Source organism: Gigantopelta aegis, chromosome 9, assembly GCF_016097555.1.
Source record: "Gigantopelta aegis isolate Gae_Host chromosome 9, Gae_host_genome, whole genome shotgun sequence".
In the NCBI taxonomy this organism is placed as follows: domain Eukaryota; kingdom Metazoa; phylum Mollusca; class Gastropoda; order Neomphalida; family Peltospiridae; genus Gigantopelta; species Gigantopelta aegis.
In genome coordinates, this window is record NC_054707.1 from 40800674 (window position 1) to 40825743 (window position 25070).

At 35.1% G+C, this 25070-nt stretch overlaps 1 protein-coding gene across 1 annotated transcript; it reads right to left on the bottom strand.

Annotated features, from left to right (window-relative positions):
• Positions 1 to 1772: 1772 nt before the first annotated feature.
• LOC121382163 (PHD finger protein 13-like) lies at positions 1773 to 13063 on the bottom strand. The gene is made up of 5 exons (XM_041511674.1): positions 12651 to 13063; positions 12244 to 12284; positions 8830 to 8931; positions 3048 to 3222; positions 1773 to 2366 (listed from the first exon to the last, which is right to left on the bottom strand). The coding sequence occupies exons 1-5, from the start codon at positions 12670 to 12672 to the stop codon at positions 2146 to 2148; spliced, it is 561 nt and encodes a 186-aa protein (XP_041367608.1). The 5' UTR covers positions 12673 to 13063; the 3' UTR covers positions 1773 to 2145.
• Positions 13064 to 25070: the final 12007 nt, after the last annotated feature.

Sequence of the window (25070 nt, forward strand, 5' to 3'; positions counted from 1 at the left end):
AACAATACGTAACAACAAATGTTCATGAAATATCTTAAGAAATAAAATTATTTTGTGTCATATACTGAAACTTAGTGACCATCATTTTTCTGAGGTGTACATATCAACCTTCAAAATGTGGCCTCAGATCTTGTTTCCACAGCCTGAACCTGGGCCTTAAAAACTACCACAAGACAGGAAAAATACAATGTAGGCTTGTTTTTGTGTATGACTTTAGATTTACATGTCGTCTACTTGATCATGGTTCAGCATGAAAAAACTAAAGTGGTGAATATATTTTTATAATACATTTACTAAAGAGTTGGTTCATAAAAATTAGTTAATTTATATTATATTGTTTGGCTAAGACAAGCTGAATTTGGAAGAACATTTTCCAACAAAATTATTCAAACTGTCAATATAATAAATCAATTAAGTTTAATCTAGATTATTATCTAACATAAAATGTAAATTTATACATCCAAGTTCATTGACTTACTATTCAATAACTGACTTCAACGTCTTAAAGTGCTTGATGTATGTGTACAGCAAAGAACTGCACCAAAAAACAATCCACCCATAGGTTGATAATTATACTAATAGGGACAGCAGAATAGTAACTGTATAAAGAGAAGCCATATAGTGTTATCCTCCACTCTCCACAATAGTGTATAATAAAGTTGCATAAGCAGCTTTAGAGCCCCTAGCATAAACACGATTCCGCACACAAATTTATTGATATAGTGCATTTACAAAGTACCTTTTCTATATATGCCATTCCACATTCAGTACACTGGAAAAAAAATAGACAAGTTATTTTTCCGCACGCGACTTTTTCAGCGCAGTGACATCAAAACGTGAAGTATTTACTTTTGGCTTAAAGTACACTCCGACAATGGTAAATGTTGTATAGTAATTCTTGAGAAAACGCATATATGGAATAGCACATTTACGTGTCGGAAACAGGCACGATAAAACGCACACGGAATCGCGGTAATGGAAAAGACGGCCTTACACTGTCGATGTCTCTTCACTATAAACAGACAGATTATTTTCAGCAGACTTTTTCTTACTTTCCAAGCAAGGACAGTATCAGTAACTTAACATCCAAACGTTTACAAACAAATGTACAAAACAAGAAATTTCACAAATGATAAATTAAAAACACAAATAAACAAACAAAAAACATATGGATCCAATTAACATATAAGATGCAATGAAGTGTAAACATAAATGCATGTGATATGATCAGCTCATAATTTAACCTTTACACGTTTTCACACAGGTACGAATAATGTGGCAATGAAATGTTTTAAAACACGACGGAATGTTTGGGCGATTATAGCACTTGTTATTTCTCAAAATCAACAACAGATTCATCTCTACTTATTTCTCTCCCCCCATACTGCTTTAAACAGTCCCATTTTTATTGAACATAATAAAATTTAATTCTACATTTTGTTGAAGAGGGGGTGTGTGTGTGTGTGTGTGTGTGTGTGTGTGTGTGTGTGTGTGTGTGTGTGTGTGTGTGTGTGTGTGTGTGTGTGTGTGTGTGTGTGTGTGTGTGTGTGTGTGTGTGTGTGTGTGTGTGTGTGTGTGTGTGTGTGTGTGTGTGTGTGTGTGTGTGTGTGCGTGTGCATGTGTGTGTGATAAATGTGAAAAGTACTGTATGTCACAGTATTGTAAGTGCATTGACTCAGACTCAGGGCTAGCTCTTGTACTTGTAAAATTTACTAATTGCAAATTTAAAAAAACATTTTACAAATTAATTTAAATCTGGTGAAATCATTTCATGTAATAATTTATATTTTATTAGAAAATAATTGGGTTTGTGTCATTTTTTAAACTTAAAAGATAACGTGGCAAAATCTTCCGTTCACCCAGAGCTAGCCTCGAGGTTTAGTACTCCATAGGGCCAACTCCACCCCTAATGGCAATCTCCAACTGAACTCTCTGTCACCAGTATACTACAGTCACAGGGATGACATGTCAGCATTGCCACCTTCCACACAACAAGAAATTGCTGGATCCACCACAGGAAACATGCATAATGATTGCATTGCCTAAGGCAGGTCTAGGGTTCGATCCCCCTCACACACAGACACACACTAAACTGTAAATATCACATTGTGTAATGAACGACACCCAGGCGACGAGGTCACCGGGTTACGTGCTGATTCGTTTGCTCTCAGTCCTCATGCGCGACGATTTGCGCGTCGTGAATTTGGCGTCTCTGCACTTCTGACACATGTACGTATCAGGGATGTTCGTTTTGCGGATTTTCGCACAAGAAAGATGAATCCAGGTGGCACACTCGCTGCACTCGATCATGGGGCGTCCTGAATACGGCTTCATGCAAAAACATGTAATCAGGTCCGCATCGTCATCTGCAAGTTGAAGAAAAAAACACGTCACCATTAGTCAATTAAAACAAGAATTCTGAGTAATTGAATGTCTTGCCTACATAAACATTTTTGGTGCACTGTGATTAATATCTATAGGTTTTATTGACCTAGGACGTATAAGTGTTTTTGAGAAACTGATGTAAATGCAAAAATTTAATATTAAAACTTTAATGCAAAAGTTGAAGCCATCGGAAAAGTAATACCTATATCACATCTTTTTACTTTGTAAAGGCGAGTCAAAACAATTTGGAAGGCTACAATCAACACATGGCAAAGAAACTAAAGACATTTTTGTTTTTTGTTTGATTATCACAAACAAACAGATGAGATGAACAGTGAAGCTGCAAGACATAGGACTAATTAGCAGGGTAATGCTCCCCACATTTCGGAACATTACTAATTTCGATGCCCGATGTTACAAAATATTTTTTTAAACTACAGTGAAACCACTCAAAACTGGACCCTCTGTAAATCAGAATTCCCTCAAAATCCGACGTTTTCACGGCCCCTTTTAAAATATCTGTACAGAAGAAAACCTCTCTAAACCGGATACCTTTTATAACCAGACTTTTTACTTGGTCCTGAGGGTGTCCGGTTTAAAGGAGTTTCACTGTATATTCCAATTCTTTTTTAAATGTTATTTTAGCTGTTGAAGAATGTTACCCGATAACGTTGGTGCGAGACGGTCAGGCGACTGAAAGCCAAACTGGTCATGTGAAGGACTGAGCGATTCCTGTTCCGAGAGGGACATTGCTGATGATGAGGATTCGGAGGCGTAACTCTCTGCCGTACTCCCGCTGCTGTCCAAGGGACTCATGTTGTTCTGGGTCCGCAACTCCTACACAAGGAAAAAAACATGCAATTGAAATACATGTACAGACTGTTGGAAATATTAATCTGACATCACCCTGCAGACTAAACTGAATGTAAGTTTGGTTATTGCTGTTGGTTTTTACATTAATAAATGGAGCCCACAGATCAATTATAATCATTTCGTTCCCATTCTGGCCATAGGTACAAGCTAAATAATGTAGCCAACCAGGTGATCTAAAATGCTGAAACAGTTATAGAATTTGTCTGGGCCAAAGACATCTATTTCATCCAGAAAATAAAATCAGCAACTCTTGCTGATCAATTTAGGGGATGTAAACACTGACATGACTGTCTGATAGTTATGATACTTGAATAATAACTTTGCACATACTTGTATAATAAAAGCACACTATCAGCTATGTGAACTGAAGGCAAGACTAAAACACACTATCAGCTATGTGAACTGAAGGCAAGACTAAAACACACCACCAGCTATGTGAACTGATGGCAAGACTAAAATACATTATCAACTATGTAAACTGAAGGCAAGAATAAATGCACATCTTGATAATCGATTAGTCTAATCATTAAATATGTCAACAGATCAATAATATTTTTTCCAAACATGTTGATAAATTAATCACTGCAGACCTAACTGAATGTATCAGTACTACGATTACAAGTGCACCTCATGCATGCATGTTTTACGATTCACCTACAAACAATGTATAAAAGAACTTTTTTTTAAATCATACATCCTATTTAGCCTTTTTTATGTCTGAGCGTTTGAAGAAGAATTTAGCATTTTATTATTATTATTATTATTGTTGTTGTTGCAGGGTCAGGTTATTGGTAGGGGGAATCATATTACCGATATTAAAAAATACTGACTTTTACCTACCACAAACTGTTTTAAAGCAGATAAAATCATACCAATGACTATAATTGAATATCAACATCTCTAAAATCAGATTGCATTCATGACAAACATTTTTTTTAACAGCACAGCCTCATTTATTCATGTATGAGCCTGTTCAAGCTCCACACAGGGTGATACCCATAACAAAACAAGTCACCAGCTATGTCTGCAACCAACAGAGCTGGCTGGCTGGTGTTGCAGCTGACTTGTACAGGTCAGTCTGGTGTGCAGGTCACAGCTGTTTGACATAACAATGTAACAACACAGGCAGAGACAGCACATTCAACACTGCAGCAACACCGACCAATCAGAACGCAGCAAGCCGTATCCGGGTGATGGCTAACCTACATGCTGAACTGGCATGGCCCCCATGGATAACTACCATGGAAGACATAGGTTCGAAAATTGGGAATATCTCCTGAGCTACAATGCCAGTAGACACCGTTGGTAGCAGCAATTTCTTTAAAACTATGTGTGTGTTATCTCTAAAAGGTAAGGAGGATACCTTTAATAGATAACTACATTTACAAGGCCAAGAAAGAAATGCAACTGTATTTGTTGATGCTATGTAGGCTAGAGAGCTAAAAATAGCACCATGTCACCACAGCTGTATGTAGGTAATGCAGGAAGGGCAACCTTCACCTTGAGGAAGACTAGCCAACAGGATCGCTGATGGTAATGAATGGAACTGTGGCACAAATCTGTGCATGCAGAAATAAAAGCAGCTAGAGCCGTAATTATTGTACAAACAGTAAACTGGGGCAGTGTTTTGTTCAGTTTGCTAGGGCACCATTTTGTTCACTCAAAACAGTGAGCTATCTGTTAAATAAGGAAAACAACTTGTGCCAAGCTGTTTACATCTGTTATGTACATTAAGCAGTGTACCTGGTTTTTAAAAAACATAAAACAGTTTAAACTCCTGCACACATAATGTTTCTGTTATAAGTTCAGTTAAAAATAAAAAAGTAGAATATTTTTCTCAGTAAAAATGGTTTAATTTTTAAAGACTACTATTAACAGAGAAATATGTTTTTCCCCATGTACCTGAAACAATAATATGCATACAGTACATAAATGTATAAATATGAGTCATTTATTTCAAAGGTTCTTCCTAATTTATTCAAAAATAATATTCCAAATTGCTGCTTGTTTTCTCTTGTTCCAAGCGCTAACTAGTAAATCCATGGCATGCACATCGATGTGCATACATATAAATTAACATCCACTGCTGCTAATGACCAAACTCCTGAATGAATGCACATTTGCTGTGGGCACAGACTCCAAAATGGCAGACTGAATCTCTGCCATTATTGAGTCTGTACCCACCACAAATGTGCATAAATCATCAATATATATAGCTAGGGATGGGAGAAATGCATGTATTTAATAGAGCACATAAAGTTAAACAGAGACTAGTATTGCAAATCGGTTGAAATTTCATCATCAATCATTGATTATAATCAGTTTGCACCAACCGAACATTCACCGGATAGACCCCACAAGTCGCTCATTTTACTTTTAATTTAATACCTTTTTTCTTCACATACAAGATTTGAATTAGACAACGACATTATGACAATTGCCGTCATGTACCCTACATTTGCCATAACGCCCTCTCAATTTCACCCCTATCAAAGGCAATGTATTGCTGTGCCCTTTACTCCACTCTTGCCATCGATGCCCCTCAATAAATATTCATTGTAGGTACCGGTAGTCTTGAATCTTATTGGAAAACTACCTTTATTATGTATTTGAATTTCCATGTGAAAAGTCATATTCTATAAATACCATTATGCAATAAAATGTTTCAGTCAAGTAAAACCATTTTCAGGTCCACAACTATTACTGCTAAAAGTGACCTATTTTTATTGCAAAACTATTTTTATATGACAATCGTTACATTAATATTTGAATATGCTGAAAATAACACATTTAATAAATTCTGTAATCAAAATTAATATTTCTTTAAAATAAAATAAAAATCTTTCCAGGTTAAGCAGAATTTCAATTTGTGCAGGGATAAAAGTCCATTTAGCGAAATCAAGAGGTTGTAATTTTCAGTTTTTGATTCTGACAAAATTTGTGTTTTCTTTTATCGTTTAAAGAAAAGTTTCTGATTAATGTTTTGCTACATAGCCAAAATAATAAACAAGCTGTAAACAGTGAAATGACTGATTAGCAAGCAATTTTTGTCAAATTATTCTGTACAAAAAAGTTTTGTTTTGTTTAATAATACCACTAGAGCACATTGATTTATTAATCATTGGCTACTGGATGTCGAACATTTGGTAATTTTGACATATAGTCTTAGAGAGGAAACCTGCTATGTTTTTCTATTAGTAGCAAGGGATCTTTTATATACACCATCCCACAGACAGGACAGCACATACCATGGCTTTTGATATACCAGTTGTGGTGCACTAGCTGAAAATTGTGGGAATGTTAGAAAAGATGATGAATGACGTTTTTAGTGGTCAACTGATTTGGTTATTAAGGGCTAGCTCTGGCACTCACCAATTGCAAATTTTAAAAACAAATGGCAAATTTTATTTTAATTTGGTGAACATGTAATAATAGACATTTTGTTACAGAATATATCATGCTATTTTTGAAATTTAATAGATAACTTGGAAAAAGGTTCTTCTCAACCAGAGATAGCCCTGCTATTTATCAATGAAGCTTTGCATTCATACGTAACACTTCTTAATTAATAACCTTTACACTTCAACAATATAAATGTATACGATGCTGAACAAAGTATTCACACATATATATATATAAATATAGATTAAATTATATGACAATCTTTACTTTAAGAAATGTACACACTTTTTGACCCTCTACACTGTACATGAAAGTCATACATTACATGCACAGCTGATCAGAGGTCATGACCTCTCAAAAGACCTATCAAACAATGTGGGAGATGAAAATATTCCACAGGTATCTCTGATACTGTGGTGTACATAATAAATATTCATACTTGAATAAGAACATCTGGTAGCTGTATTGAATGAAAAAGGTGGATTAATTACTACCAATACAAACTTGTATGATCGTGGTCTTCATTTTTTTTTAAAGATATTAAGTTTAATCCTGCTAGTAGATTTAAAAAGGTATAGATTGTCTGATGACACTGTAGCACAATAACTTAAAGTATCCTGTCTGTGGGATGGTGCATATGAAAGATATGCTGCAGCTACTAGAACAGAGTATCCCACTGAGTGGCAGCAATAGGTTATACTGCTTTTTGTTATATCTGTGGTCCTTAAACATACATATGTTTCATGCCATATAAACATAATTAAAATGTGCCAAGTCTGGTGTTATATAAAATATTTCTTTCTTTCCTGTAATTCAATGGCTACTGGGAATCCTGACACCAGCACATTTTAAACTAGTTGGGACAAGAGCATATCAGGGCATTTGATGTATAGATGGGCACTGGCTAGAACAAGAGCTTTGTGGCGGCTAATGTAAATTAACCGTTAGACTACTGGATTAATTTTTGACAAAAATCATGTTGGGTGGGTGCAAGTTTATAATTTTTACTTACATTTATTATCCACATGGTTAAACATAACCGAGTTAATAATAATCATACAAAGCACACGTGTAAACACTCGTTTCGTAAAATCAGTACGACACACAAGCTCGTATAATAATCTCTATATATTCACTTAAATATAAAATAAAGTTCATATTTGAACCAGTAAGTATTATTTTCGTGGATTTTTTAATTTTTAATATTTTAGATCAGTTAATTAATATCGATTAAAATTATGCATTTGTGGCCAACTGTCCAGTATGTATGTCCATTATTCCTGGTAACAGTGGTTTTCTGACCAGTTTGTTTTTTAAAAACAAACTACGATTCATATCCCAATATTTGGTGATTTTCATTGTTGGTAAAACGTTAAAATTTATTATCAAACTAGCTGTCACAGTCAGCTACTGATCCTTGAAAATGAATGTGACGTGCCGCCACTGTTGTCAAGGGAAAATACTTGCCAAAAACCACTTTTTGAACTCAAAATTAAAAGGTATTTTCCATTGAAAAACAACAAACAAAAGCTAGCATGCTGTCAAATAAACTGTTTCCTGTTAAAAAACCAATCATGACAAGGTTCAAAGTCTTTTTAAAATTGCACTACAAGATTGCAAAGTTGTGAGAGTTTAGTTAAGTCCAGTTAGGCCCCAGACATTTTGCACCAGATACTCTTGTTCATTCATTCACTATACAATTTTACCTACAATCTACATACATGTACAATTTTACCTACAATCTACATACATATACAATTTAGGGCAGGGCGTAGCCCAGTGGTAAAGTGTTCGCTCGATGCGCGGCCAGTGTAGCATCGATCCGCGTCGGTGGGCCCATTGGGCTATTTCTCATTCCAGCCAGTACACCACAACTGGTATATCAAAGGCTGTGGTATGTACTACCCTGTCTGTTGGATGGTGCATATAAAAGATCCCTTGCTGCTAATCGAAAAGAGTAGCACATGAAGTAGCGACAGCGGGTTTCCTCTTTCAATATCTGTGTGATCCTCAACCATATATCTGATGCCATATAACCGAAAATAAAAAATGTGTTGAGTGGGTCGATAAATAAAACATTTCTTTCTTTTTACATGTGCAATTTACATTTATTTACATGTACAATTTTACATACAATCTACATTTATTTAGATAACAATCTAGGCTCACCTCTCGCTGGTGTGCATCATATTGGGTGTAAGTTAGGACAATGGTACAAAAATCCATGAAATCTTCTTTTGTTCTTTTTTTCTTGTGAGGTGAACTTCCAACCTTGAAAAGAAAAATGGTTTGTTTAGACATGGACAATGTTTGGTTTACCTTTTGGTCCCTCTGGCCTCTTTCTTAAAGCACACATATTACATGACTACATGACAAAACAACATTAATAAATACTTCATTTAAACAAATTTCTCAAGTTTTATTACAGTGGAACCCCAACTATTACAGGAGGTATGGTGGGTAAAATTCTGTACCTTAAAATCTTGGAAATTAATGGATACATTTTTATAATTTTTAGACTGATGATAGTAAAAGTAAAGTAAAGTTTGTTTTATTTAACGACGCCATTAGAGCACATTGATTTTATATCTTATCATTGGCTATTGGACATCAAACATATGGTCATTTTGTAAGTTTTTTTTATAGAGGAAACCTGCTGTTGCCACATAGGCTACTCTTTTATGACAGACAGCAAGGGATCTTTTATTTGCGCTTCCCACAGACAAGATAGCACAAACCATGGCCTTTGTTGAACCAGTTATGGATCACTGGTCAGTGCAAGTTGTTTACACCTACCCACTGAGCCTTGCGAAGCACTCACTCAGGGTTTGGAGTCGGTATCTGGATTAAAAATACCATGCCTCGACTGGGATCTGAACCCAGTACCTACCAGCCTGTAGACCGATGGCCTAACCACGACTGATCATAGTAAGACAACTGCTATTTCAAATTTAAAACACAGGAAATGCAGTGTCCAATTTCAAAACACCTCAAACCCATGATCACCAAGTAACTAATGGTCTGTTTTGTTTTTACTACTTATCCTCGAGTTATTTTCTGGTAGAAAGCCTGCCTAACGACCACCCCACTACAAGAACCAATACCCTAATGACTGGAATATTTCCATATTATGTCATAGTTAAACTACCCTAGTACTAAGACCATCACGCTAATATGGACACAGACCTCTGAGAATTCAAAACAAATAATTTAATTCAGGAAACTCATTTCCTTTTTGCGTAAACTATTATGTAAATAATGTTGTAAATTTAAGGAGCGAGGAAAAATAAGTTACAAAAAATTAGATTTGCATCAGCAATGCATTAACGAAAGGGTCATTCTTGCGACTGTCAAAGACCGACAAATTACAATCAGTGAAGTCAGACCCAATGGCCATTTTTAATACATTGTAACCCCACAATTTCACACAGATAATAAATAACATGGTAAAATATTTTAACACTGTGCTAAAAGTCAATGATGTTTTGTTGATTTAGATGGAAAGACAAAGGTAAATGTTTATATTGCTTTAACCTGTGAATAACTGACAATGATCAGGGCTTCTCGAATTTTTATAAAATCCACTAGCCATATTTTACTAAGTTAATACAATTTTATTAATAGTAATAATTTCACATAAAGAGGGAGATAGAGCTTAAAAACACTACAACTGGGGGATGGGGGCGTGGGCAGGATATTTACAAAATATACTTAAATGCAGCATTCGACAACTTTTTTCACTAGCCGTCGGGCATGGCAATAGTAGTTATTTACAAGCCGAACATTGAATATCACTAGCCATGGGAGTGGGGCTACCATAATCTAGAAGCCCTGCAATGATTGTACATATTACTATGTAGGCCTGTTGATTAATAGGTTTAATGATCCTTTTTTATTTTATTACATACATGTACATGTATTTGTTGTTTTTTATAATAATTGAAATGCAAGAATTATTTTTAATACTATCGATTGCTTATCAACTCGCCTCAAAACTGATTTGCCCCCCTAGCAATTCATCCCAGTGTTTGGTCCGCTTGCCATATCGTGTTCATAAACTATATAAATGTGGAAATATGTATGTAATATTATGAATGCTCATTCAAATTACTTGATACCAACTCGCCCCAATTCAAAAACAAAGTCTGCGAGATCCATGAAAAACTGCATCTTCTAACAATGCACCATCATTTAATGTACATGCATTTTTGTATATATGTAAAATAACTGTTTGGAGTTGTATACCTTGGTTAATATGTGTCCTTACAACTTTACGGACGTCCTTGGGTGAACTTGAAGCATATTTAGTATTAAAAGTAAATTATAATTTAAAAGCCGCCAATGCTAAAATAAATGAAAATATTGCTAGCAAGGTACACAAATTATGTTCGAACAGATCTCTGTGAATTGAAAATTTACGAGTTACACAAAACAGACCTAGCCAAATTAAAATAAACTTTACAGATTGTTTTTAAATTAACAATTGGCGAATTTGGAGTGCTAGAGCCAGTCCTGCAAAAATATTTTTAGGTAACCGATTTAGTTCTTACCTAACCTATTTAGATTACTCATTGATGTCCTAACTTTAATGCGAACACAAAAAACGGGTTATGCAAAACTATCATTCTTCCAATTTTCTAAGACATGAATGCAGTGAAATAGGGTGAGGCAAGCTGACCAAGCACTGGGGTGAGTTGATAATATACGCGGAGTGACACCGGAACAAATTTTGGTTTAGCCACTTTTCAGATATGTTGAGTATGTACATGAAAATTGTTTAAAATGGTTAATTTAAAGAATATTTTATTGACCAAAGACTAAATGCTGTAGCCACTTTGTAAAAAAATAGGCAATTGACTAATTTGGTAACTGATAGGGTGAGCTGGCAGGGGACTAGTGGGTTTTGGGGAGAGTGACATGGGCCGAGTTAGCCAGACTTGGCAACAAAACAAAAAAGTCTACTGGACTGGTCTATGTGCTTCACAGTAAACCAAATGGCCATGTTCATAACCAATCAAATAGTTTGCGAACATTAGCTGGATGAACTTGGGGCTATTCAGTCTACTGTTATAATTAAGATATTATAGTAAACATTACGGAGCATTATTTCCGTATATCCATCATGAAAAGGAGGATTATTTATTGTAAATTCGATAGAAGAGAAAGCAACCCAGTCGCAAAAAAGGCTCTGTTAGTTGGACAATGTCAGTGTTAACAATGGCAGAAAACTCATGACAGTCTCTTTAAACAACATAACCTGATGATTTGATACAAGCTCTTTTTCATTTCTTTTTAGAAAAAAAAGGTCACACATAACAGTAAATTAATTAACAGTATAATCAGTTAGAAGTTAAAACTTGTGTAAAAAATATATGTTTTGTGGTTAGAAATAAGTAGTAACACAAGCAATATTACTCAAAGCTATCCTATCAGCAAAAACGTCGCGACCGTTCGATTTTTAAAGACTCCATGTTTTTCCTTCGGTTATCCCAGTATCCGCCATCTTGACACCGGGAGAACCTACATTGTCACCGCAACCATAACGCCCCAGCTACAGAAACTACTACATAAACTCAAACTCACCTCTGTAAACGACTTGGGGAAGAACCTTTTGTTTTTTGGAGCTGAAATAGATAAAATAAAGTTTCCAAAATGTATTTGTAAGCACATAATACGTTTCCGTTTGAGTCCGGTTAGCCACAAAATTCCATACGTCGTAAAGATGAATTTAAACAGCTCAGAACTACAAATGTACACCTGTAATTGATAAAACTTGAAATAATTACCCATTCGAAGGCTAAAACAAAACAAGAATGTGAAATAATTTAAGTTTACTACGGAACGACTAGACAAATTAGACCTAATATGGCCTCTGAATGATGAAAATATCGAAGTTTGCTGAATACTGAAAGACACCTGAAACAAATCGTGTTTTCTGTTTAAAATGATTTGAGAATAGCTATTTTGTTCTTATAATATGAAGTACAAACCTTTAAAGACTTCTTCCGTCATATTTGTGACTAACTCCAGCTTGACGTTTGTACACAAACACAATTTTTTTTCACCCAACAAAACAAACCACGATCAGCTTTGAAAACCAAGCAGTCAACGCTGTCGCTTGCTAGGGGTTATGACCTCTCTGATTTACATATGTCAAGTACTGACCGCCCTATTTGCATAAATTATACGCGATTACATCATACGTGTCAGGTCTCAAAATATCCACATTTTTCCATTTTCCAAACTTATAAAACATTATGCGCTTCCACAAGATATACAGTGTACTTAATATCCATAAATGCACAAAAACCACACTTTTTATGAACTCAAAACTAGTGCACAAAGTAGAAAATTGATATTTTTGCGGAACAATCTCCAACCTCTTGTGTGAAGCCATCTTGGAACGCCAATCGATGTTGACGCAGCGCTCATGGGATATGTGGGAGTGACTAGGATGACTTGTGCATCTTTTTGTTTGTGAATCGTCTTAGAATAATTGTTATATTAAACACCGTAACAACAGTGTTGACATTTTTAATGTTAACTGTCTTTATTTTTTTTAATATTTAAGGACCAAAATTAAAAGAAATTGTAACTGTCGATTTTTCCCAGGCTTATAAAAAAATAATAATAATGAACCATTAACACGTTGGGCGTGCACCAAACATGACATCGAGTTAAAAACGAGAACATTAATATAAAATCGTTTGATATAACAATCCAGTTAGGCTACCGTAGAAATAAAAAGATGTTGCCTTTTCAATACTAATAATTGACAACAACAACAAATAGAGCCTCCACCCGGCGACCCGCCCCTTGAAACTCGTATGGGCTCCGTTCGTGCAAAATGCTCGCCTGTGGTGAGATAGAACTTAATCGATCGATTTGGTAGACCTACTCCAGGCCCGTAGGATCTGGGGGCTGCAGGGATGGAGGGGGGGGGGGGGGGGGGGGGGGAGAAGGGTAGATGTGCGGCTTCTTGATAACGAAAATGTAGGCCTACGGGTGCCATGATGTGGTGGGTTTTTTTTGTTCAATCTGAATTTTGGTTTATTTTATTGGTGGGTTGTTCTTTTTTGGTCAATTTATTTATCTTATTTATTTTAAGCCTTATTTTTACAGTGCATCACATTCTGGTCAAATACGATCATTTTCTAAAAACTATTGAGAAAAGGTTCAAGCTTTGGGGTAAGTAATGGAAGGGGGGTGGTGGCGACAGCCCCTCCAAAGTTGGCCTACTGGGAGTCTACAAAGCTCAAGTTGCTAAAATATATGAATGCCTACCGCCCCCCCCCCACCCCACCCCACCCCCAGTTGTAAGGTGAATTAATAACTACTCGCCCCCTATCTTTAAGTTGCTGGTATTTTCTGACACCTAACCTATCTAATATATATATATAATATACAGATTATGATAAAAATATTTTAAAATACCTTTCATTGGTATAATCGAAATGATAATTGCAACACATATTGCCTGTAGGGGACTATGTGAACCTATTATTAAAAATAATAATTTTACATACTTGAAATTATTTATATGTGATTTTATTATAATTGTCTTCAGATGAATACATGTGAATTTTTACATTTATTTAGATTTCATATCATACGCTGTCTCTCGGACTCCCCATCAGTGTGAATGTGTATTTAGAAGAAGAAGAAAAAAGGATTAACTGTCAATGTTCAGTACTTTAGTACCTTAAATGGCTACCCATAATCTAAGTCAGGGGAGCAATTAATCACTCATCAATTTTTTAACGGCTTACGATTCTTAAACACCAAATAACCAGTTTTTTTGTTTGTGTTGGGTGTTAATAAACCCTGACCGGCCTTGGTGGTGCAGTGGTTAAGCCATCGGACTACAGGCTGGTAGGTACAGGGTTCACAGCCCAGTACTAGCTCCAACCCATCTGGAGCGAGTTCTTAAGGGCTCAGTGGGTAGGTGTAAGGCCACTACACCCTCTTCTCTCTCACTAACCAACTAACCCACTGTCCTGGACAGATAGCCCAGATAGCTGAGGTGTGTGCTCAGGACAGCATGCTTGAACCTCAATTGGATAATAAGCACAAAAATGTAAGTTGAAATTTTTTTATAATAATAAACCCTGATGACGTATCTGAGGTTTGGGTGGGGGCTGAACAGGGATAATTAAGTGGCATCCCGCCAATCCAGGGCTATGCTACTCTGTATAAATAAGAATTAAAAATCTGGCTTGTGCCTAACGAGCTACTCTCGATTCACTAATATCAAAACCTATATTAGCTCGGCCATTTACCTTTCGACTGACCATTCAAAATTGCGCCAAATTCCCTCGATCAAAATTGCGCACCTTTTTCTCTTTGGCATTTAACTGCTCCATTCAAATTCCATAGCACCACCACACCCCCCCCCCCCCCACCCGCCTGCTACCGATTTGATCAGGCTGCTGGTGCTCCCATGCACCTGCCAGTGCAGGCGGTCCCTCCTCTCCCCTCCCCCCCCTTTCCTGTCATGGACGGAGGAGCCAGCCAAGGCCTGCTCTTGTGCCCATGACAGGCATGCGCTACAACAGCTTGTTCTGAATGTGCATGTAAAACCCTATGACCTGACCTGACCTGGCTTGTGCCTCCTCCCCTCAACCCCACCCCCGCACTTTGAACAGATATCAATTGTACAGACCTGCTATCTGTATATATATATATATATATATATATATATATATATATATTTGAGATAGGCTACTTTACTCCTCCACGTCAATGCACAAGTAGCTAGCTACAGAAGATTTACATGATTGTCCCCTCCCAGCCCACATACCTTTTCAGCGTTTTAGTTTTGTTTATAAAAATACAAAAAACAAAACAGTTTTGTATAACTAGGTGAGCAGATGGTACATATACTTTCTTCCAGGACAAACTAAATGAACAAGAGCCCTTTTTGTTTGGATGGAGATGACACTGGTTGTTGTTGTGTGTGTTTGTTTGTTGTTGGGTTGTTTGTTTGGTTTTGTTGTAGTTTTTTGGGTTGTTTTTTTACATAGGCATGCACATATTAAAATAAATGTCAAACTGAAACCAGACCTGTAGGGATCGGAGGAGGGAGTATGGAGTCTGTAACCCAACTTAAGAACGAAAATGTACTCCCTTTTTTTGTGTGGACCCCACACGCTTCCGATGCATATAATCTAATGCACATCGATTATTAATAATTTTGTCATTTGTGACTCGAACAGTCTTATCTAGTGGAAACCTGCTACTTTTTTCTGTTTGTAGCAAGGAATCTTTTATAAATATGCACATTCCTGCAAACAAGACAGCACATACCACAACCTTTGATGCACTGGTTGAAATAAAACATGAGTCCACTAAGGTTGTTCCATCCTACGACACAAGCACGTCAGCTTTGAGTGGGAGCCAGTAGCGGGATGAGAACCTGGGTTAGTACCTACAACTGGCCCCAGTGATGTAGTGTTTAAGCCATTGAACTTACGGCTGGTAGGTACTGGGTTGGCCTTCCGGTACAGGCGCGGATGCAGGATTTCTGAAGGGGGTGGTGGTCTAATTTATTTAAAGCTAAAGTCTGGAATATTTTTATTATTTAAGCATTTAGAACAGTTAATATAATCACGTTTCCCCTTAAAGGTTATGGTTGGTTTACAAAAAGGGGGGGAGGGACCCCCTACTCCTGGATCCGCTACTGTGATACCGGCTCTGACCCAGAACGAGTTTAACGACACAAAGGGTAGATATAAGGCCATTACACCAACTTCTCTCTCACTAACAACTAACCACTAGCTAACAACTAACTTGCTTTACAAGAAATGGCAAATTTCATACAAAACAAAATGCGCACAATACTATTACCTACAGAAATTGTAAACATTTAAATGAGGAGGAGTTTTGTTAAAAATTTACTAGATGCCCCATTTTATTCTGTGGAATTTGAGGATGATCTAGATACTTGCTTAAAATTATGGTACAAAATTTTCAACAATGTATTGGACAAGCATGCCCCTTTAGTTACAAAACGAGTCAAGAGGAAAAAGCAGCCAGGTTGGTATTCCTGTGAAATAACACAAGCCAGACAGTTACGAGACCGATATCACAAGCTAGGTATGTGGGATGAATATAAGGTGTGGAGGAACAAAACTAAACAAATTACAGACAAAGCCAAACAAAACTACTATTCTGCTGTGGTGAATGAATCAAGGGATCCAAAATCATTATGGAAATGTATCCATGAGCTAAATCCTTCACATGTATCAAGCACGTCAGCTTTGAGTGGGAGCCAGTAGCGGGATGAGAACCTGGGTTAGTACCTACAACTGGCCCCAGTGATGTAGTGTTTAAGCCATTGAATTTACGGCTGGTAGGTACTGGGTTGGCCTTCCGGTACAGGCGCGGATGCAGGATTTCTGAAGGGGGTGGTGGTCTAATTTATTTAAAGCTAAAGTCTGGAATATTTTTATTATTTAAGCATTTAGAACAGTTAATATAATCACGTTTCCCCTTAAAGGTTATGGTTGGTTTACAAAAAGGGGGGGAGGGACCCCCTACTCCTGGATCCGCTACTGTGATACCGGCTCTGACCCAGAACGAGTTTAACGACACAAAGGGTAGATATAAGGCCATTACACCAACTTCTCTCTCACTAACAACTAACCACTAGCTAACAACTAACTTGCTTTACAAGAAATGGCAAATTTCATACAAAACAAAATGCACACAATACTATTACCTACAGAAATTGTAAACATTTAAATGAGGAGGAGTTTTGTTAAAAATTTACTAGATGCCCCATTTTATTCTGTGGAATTTGAGGATGATCTAGATACTTGCTTAAAATTATGGTACAAAATTTTCAACAATGTATTGGACAAGCATGCCCCTTTAGTTACAAAACGAGTCAAGAGGAAAAAGCAGCCAGGTTGGTATTCCTGTGAAATAACACAAGCCAGACAGTTACGAGACCGATATCACAAGCTAGGTATGTGGGATGAATATAAGGTGTGGAGGAACAAAACTAAACAAATTACAGACAAAGCCAAACAAAACTACTATTCTGCTGTGGTGAATGAATCAAGGGATCCAAAATCATTATGGAAATGTATCCATGAGCTAAATCCTTCACATGTATCAAGTCCAGCAGAGCTAAAATCTGACAATGGAACAACACTTAAGGATAAGACCGACATAGCAAACAAATTTAATGACTTCTTTACTTCTTGTATTGAAAATTTGAGAACTAATTCTGGATATGATATGCCAAATCTTGAGAAAGTGGAACATTTTCTAAAAGAGAGACTCCCAAATGAGGAAAAGTTTAAGATAGCTCCTGTACAAATAAATTATCTTTATAATGAGCTTAAGAACTTAAATGTCAATAAATCATCCGGAGATGACAACTTAGGTCCACGAAATACTTAAGTTAGGTGCCTTGGAAATTGCTTCTTCGTTAACATTTATTTTTAACAAAATAATAGACAGTGGTATTTATCCACAATGTTTTAAAAATGCTAAAGTTACTCCAATTTTCAAGTCTGGTGACAAAACTGAAGCTACAAATTATAGGCCAATATCTGTATTGCCAACGCTGTCCAAATTAATAGAAAAACATCTCTCCATGCAATTTTATGATTACTTAACAAAATTTAACCTTTTACACTCATCTCAATCAGGTTTTAGACCAAAACACTCATGCCAAACAGCACTTATTGATATAACTGATAAATGGTTACATGAAATGAATGAAGGAAATCTAAATGGAGTCATATTTCTTGATTTCAAAAAAGCTTTTGATGTTGTGGACCATTCAATTCTGATTGAAAAGTTAAACATTTATGGCTGCAAAGGGAATTCTCTTAACTTGTTCCAATCTTATTTAACTAACAGGACACAGCAAGTCACTATAGGAATGGCAACATCAGAACCTAAAATCCATTATTTATGGTGTTCCACAGGGTTCCATACTAGGACCTCTTTTCTTTATACTGTACATAAATGATCTTCCACTATACATTGAACATTGTACCACAAGTATGTATGCAGATGATTCAACAATGTTAATGTCAGGGAAAACTGTTACTCAAATTCAAGATAAACTACAGCAAGATCTGAATAGTGTAGAAAAATGGTGTTCCTATAATAAAATGTTCATAAACCCAAAAAAGACCAAATATATGACTATAGGAACAAGACAAAAAGTTACAATCCAAAATGATATTTCTCTTATAATAAATTCAGAACGTCTGCAACACACTGATTGTGAAAAACTTTTAGGAATTAAAGTTGATAATAATTTAAGATGGACAAATCAGGTTAAACGTGTGTTCCCTGATCTCTAAACGTCTGTATCTGTTATCAAAAATCATTAGGTATTTAAATTTAGATGCAAGAAAAGTTTTCTACAGTGGGTATATTTTACCACTCATCGATTACTGCTGTGTAATTTGGGAAAACTGTAATCAGGATGGATTAGAACGTTTACTAAAACTGCAAAAGAGAGCTGCAAGGATGATATTAGATGTAGATCCTATTACTCCATCTGCCCCACTATTTAAACAGTTAAAATGGATGACAATGGAAACAAGAATCCACTATCACAAATGTTTACAAATTTATAAATGTCTATACAATGAAGCCCCAAACTATCTTTCAAACTTATTAATATATGTTGGAGAAAACAATCCCTACAACCTTCGAAATGTAGAGGATAGAAATCTATTAATTCCAAAACCTAAAATGTCTTTATTTAAACATGCTTTCAGTTACTCTGGACCAGTACTTTGGAATAAATTACCTAAAGCTATCCGATCATCGCCAAATACTGCTGTTTTTAAATATAGACTCCAGAAATATTTTCTAAAATAATATCATTTGTACATATGTTTATTGCCATATATGTATTTTCTATTTGTTCATAAATGTATGCATTGTAATTCTGTATTGTTTATACCCGAGTGCCTCAGGGAAGATTAGCTTTTGCTAACTGTGTTATCTTCACTAAATACAGAATGTATTATTATTATTATTATTACTAAGCCACTGTCCTGGACAGACAGCGCAGATAGCTGAGGTGTGTGCCCAGAACAGGATGCTTCAACCTTGATTGAATTTAAGTACAAAAATAAATATAAACAAACAAAACTTGTGAGAAACAGTCAGGGTGGTTGACATAATACCAACTTCCAGATCTTCAAGACGATTAACAGGTATTTATAAATAGTCATAATTTCTGGATGTGAAGTACAATTTTGGGGTTATTTAGTCCTATTTGAGTGTTCAATAAATGTTTATATTTTTCTTCTTCATTTCACAACAGACGAACAAACTAAATGTGAAATCACTGATTTAGCCAAATTTAATTTCTTTTTACACACTCAAATTTTAAAAGTTTATAAAGACTCACAGTAGTGAATAGCGTGTCTTTTTGTTTTTGCTTTAGTTACTTAATCTAAATGATTACATTTTGTTGGGCCATGTTGGTACTATGAAATATATTGGCCATAAGCTTGTGCCTTCAGACTTGCAGCAGCAGAAATGTTTTCTAAGGAAAACGGCTGAGTATTATGCCTTATGAATCAAGCAGGTCTTTGAGCATACCAAAAGCTGGAGGTTGTTTCTGATTGATATCGGCTGGCGCTAATGAAACGTCATATCCAAGAGGTATGTGTACAGAAATTCTGATCCCCAAAAGTTATAAATCAGGGAATATGATTCCTTGATGAATTAATTAATGAAACAAACTGTGGTCAAAATTGGCTCAGCGATCTAGTAATTTTTCAAACTAGTCTATTTTGAATAGCGAAAACTATATATTAATGCAGAACATTTAAATTTTGACCAAAAATCTGCTTGTTATACTGTATAGATGGCAATTTTTTTTTTTTTGATACGTTAGTTACTTTTAAAATGGATTGTGATACAAAATGTAATGTCAAAATATAAACAGAAAATAATAATACATGAGTGACCGCTAGATACCATTTATCTCACGAGTTGTTTTAAAATGTATCTAACGAGTGAAAGCAAGTTTGATACATTTTGAAATGAGTTGTGAGATAAATGGTATCTAACGGACACGAATTTCTATTCTATTTATTACTTAACCTCAAAACCCCAGTTTTAAGCAAATTTTAACAGCTTTAACGACTAAAAGACATTTACAACCCTTTACACTTGTAGCTGACTATGCATCACAGACACATGATTGCCAGGTTAACTATACGTCGCAGTGTAATCGATTTCCACTGTGCTGGTTTTTTTCTTGGACGTACGGCATTGGTGACCTGGTCATCACCTAGGAGCAGCCAGTCGTATGTCTTGAACATGTATGTGTTATAAAAAATAATGCATGGTTTTCTCACCAACATTTAATGTTGTAAACTATGCTACCCGCCTCCCTACCTCCACCCATATAACTTTTTTTTAATGCTAATACTCCTTTAAAGCGTTCTTAAATTCTCACCCACTTCCCATCATAATGACCAATAACATCAGATTTTCTGTATATATTTGTTTGCTTGGTAATAAATAAAGATACAGAAAATTATCTGTTAAAAGTTCGAAAGTTATCCATGACTGGCTACATATTACTGCGTAAATAATAAATAAGAATGAGACAATTGTTTTGAAAAAGTTACAAACTCTTGACAAACATACCCTCCCTCACTCATGTTTATAAACCTCACTCATGTTTATAAACCATCCTATGATATCCATCCCCTCTAGACATGCACACATACACACACGTACAGACACACAGGCATACACACAGACCCATCGTTGTTAATGTTGAAATACCCATGTAACAAACTTAGGAGTCTCTTTTATACCAGTACATGCAAAATTGTATACGTTGAGTATCACAACCCAAATATGCACGACCCCCCACCCCCACCCAATAAACCCCTATAACAACAAAAAAGATAATAACTTTTTTTTCTCATTTCATTTATTGTATACATCATGGTTTTAACAAGACTGTAAAATACAGTCTCAACACCAGAACACATACAAATACAATGATGATCTTCACATACATTTACTTCACTCAAACAAATACACATATTATTTGCCATTACATATTATATTCATTAATATTGAGTACAGTTTAAAATGTAAAATAAATTAAACTGAACAACCTACATAATAAAACTATGAAAGAAAATTTTGTGATAAGTAAGTACCATTCATAAAAGTAATTTTGTTTCCAAATAACATTAAAACATGTAACACTGGAAGTTGGCATCTGTCATTGTTACAATGAAGGACTTCTAATACCACCACCCCTCTAATGAACAGAAGAAGAAGGAGAAGAAACCTGATTTGTAAAGTAGGATTAATACTGATTATTTGGAGATTATAGGATTAAGTATTGGGGAAATGTCAAGTACAGAGATGATATCAAAATTGTTAATAATGTTTGTACAATTCTTATTTAGAAAAAAAAAGTATGTTTTTAAAAAATCCACAGTGAACAAAGGGGTAATATTAAAACTGGTATTTTTTAAAAATCCTTGCAAAAAGAAAAGGGTAATACAAATGTATCAAAATAGTAAAGGCAGGTATCAAAATTGTGAAAAGAGATTTGTGTAAAAGAGAAGTGATTTAATTTTAAAAAATTTCTTACAGTATATTTTGATATATATCATTGGGATTAAACTGCATTTAAAACAGATCTGAATAAGTATTGAAGAAAGAAGAAAAAACCAAAAGAAGAACACAACAGCCCTTCATAAATCAACTTTTGATCTCCCATCTGGACTCAGTATGGTAATCAAAATCACAACTGTCACTGTTGTAGTGGATAAACCATCGGACACAAGACTGTAGGTACTAGGTTCCTGGACAGATGGCCCAGGACAGTGTACTTGCATCTTAATTGAAAATAACCATGGAAATAAGTATAATTGAATGAATGAAAATTTCAGTCACTAGCTGAATTGATTTACAATACTTAACTGGTAAATCAAATTAATGAAAATGTTGATAATATAGCATATTGTATATGACTGTTTATGAAATCGTATATCCTGTACTTTTTGAAATTCCATTTTCTTAGGTGTATACTGACGTGTTGAATAACAAAGTAAGGCAAGTTTAACATCTATTGGTTTTTCTTTTAGGTACTTTAAACTTCTGACCCTAGCTTTGAGGCAGTGTAAAATACTTGTGGATATATTACAGATTTTTCACTTTTAACTTGGACATTATTTAAAACGTATTGATTTTATTATCAATTTTGGCAAATCCAGTGTTTCTGGTCATCCTAGACTTTGTGGTAGAGCAAACTACATTTTATTCAAAATAGAAAAAAGGGTACATACTGCTGAAAATAGGATCAGTAAATTTAAATTTAAAGTCAAAGTGATATGTGAAACAGACCAATTGCAGTGGAAGTAATTATACATTTATATAAACAATCGGTAACCTGATAATATATAACCATATAGCTCAGATTATAAATAATTTATTTGTTGTTCAAAAAAAATTATTTAAAAAAAAAGAAGAAAAGAATAAAGACTACAGTTAACAGTTTTAAACTTAGTAAAGAACAAAAGCAAAGACAAACAACACTTCTTATTAACAGTAATAATAAGATACTTTATATAGCAAGTTTCTTATGGCATGTTAATAAGTTATATGATTATCATTAAAAATACAACTTGCATGTTAAGGCTGTTGCAACTTTATGCAACTTCTGATCCAAACACCCTTAAATGTATCCTATAATTCCAATACAAGTACAATCTCATATGGTATTTACATTGTGTCAATCGACTTCCACGACTATATCATGACCCCCACCCAAAAAAACATCTTCAAGGATACAGCTCAATATTATGCAAACTTGGCTTGCACACAAATTATTGGTTAATTCACAGAAATATACTTTTTTAGTCTCTTTATCACAACCAAATATCCCAACATGGATACATACAACAATTCAGGTCAGAACTTGTGTTCATTAATAGTGGACAGGTATTTCTTGACAATGAAAAGAATGTTTCAACTGTGATAAAATTATATTAAAAAAATACACACCATTGCTGCAAATGTAAAAAGTAATTAATGGACAGAATTGTTTGCTCTTGAACTTCAGACAATGTGTGTTATATATGAACTGCTTTGAAATGTAATTTAACTAATGTTAAATACATATATTGGTGGAATATGTAAGTTATACAAATACATTTTGGTAATTTCTATAGTGCTGTACAGCTGCTGGTTAAATCGTGTGTTGGTGGGGTATACATGCATTTGATATAAGTACTGGTATATGTTAAACATAAAATCCTTTTTAAGTTTAAATAGGACATATATTTTGCTATTCAGTTCTCTGAAACAGTAACAGCTAATGTCTTGGTATGTGTTAGTCCTTTTCTTTGTTCATTTAAGGAATATATATATTGATAATATTAAATTGGCTTTCATAACATTGAAAAGTGAACAACCTATTATTAATAAATATGTTGGGGTATTGTTAACAAATGGTCTTTTTCCTAAGGCCTGCTTTCCATCAACACAATTTCGCATGAGTTTTCACACACAAGTTTATTAATACAGTGCATATACATAGTATCTTTTCCACATACTCAATTCTGCATGTGGGCATTCTGCACATTGAAAAAAAAACAAAATCAAGTAATGAGCAATCTTTCTGTCAGTTTTTCAGCGCAGTGACATCATAATGCAAAATACTTACTAGTGGCTTAAAAGTATGCTTAAACAACATAACATTTTGTATAATATCTACTTTTGAAAACACAGTTATGGAAAAGCACATTTCCGCACGTGGAATCACATTGATGGAAATTGGGCCTTAGGCCTAGATCACATTATATGACGCGACACAACTCGACTGTCGAATTGAGTCGCGTAGTGTAGTGTATATTGAAAAACCAGTTGTATGCGACTGGATTTGTAATTGGCCTGACAACAGCCATCATACAGTGTGAACAGGTCGTGGCTCCCAACATAATGTGACCGATCAGTTGATTCGTGTCATATAATGTGATCTTGGCGTAAACATACAGGACAAGATCACCAACAGCTGATTCTTTAATAGTGAAGCATTTACAGTACTGATCAACATACCAGTAACGTGGTTCTGAAAATAAACAATGACCAAGTTGTAAACACGTAGCTCGTTTTAGATTCAGACACCTTCATGTAAAAACAACAACACATATTTAATACATTCCATATATTATATGAAATGAAATAGTGAATTGATTACAAGAACTAGAATATTGCAATGCACACAACTTCATAGACAAAAAAAAGAAAGAACAAAAGCTTAGCATACATGTACATAAAACTATTGTTACATATAAATATATATATATAGTTTATATAAAAATATAAATAAAATTTGATCACTGAGAAGACATAACAACAGCATAAAACTCGTTCCACCAAAACAT

Bases quoted from the DNA above. Each gene is read 5' to 3' on its own strand.
- LOC121382163 (XM_041511674.1), bottom strand. From the start codon at position 12,672: ATGACGGAAGAAGTCTTTAAAG. The intron at 12,285-12,650 runs GTTTGTACTTCA...TATCTATTTCAG, and splicing joins GACGGAAGAAGTCTTTAAAG to CTCCAAAAAACAAAAGGTTC. The intron at 2,367-3,047 runs GTAACATTCTTC...TTCAACTTGCAG, and splicing joins TCTCGCACCAACGTTATCGG to ATGACGATGCGGACCTGATT.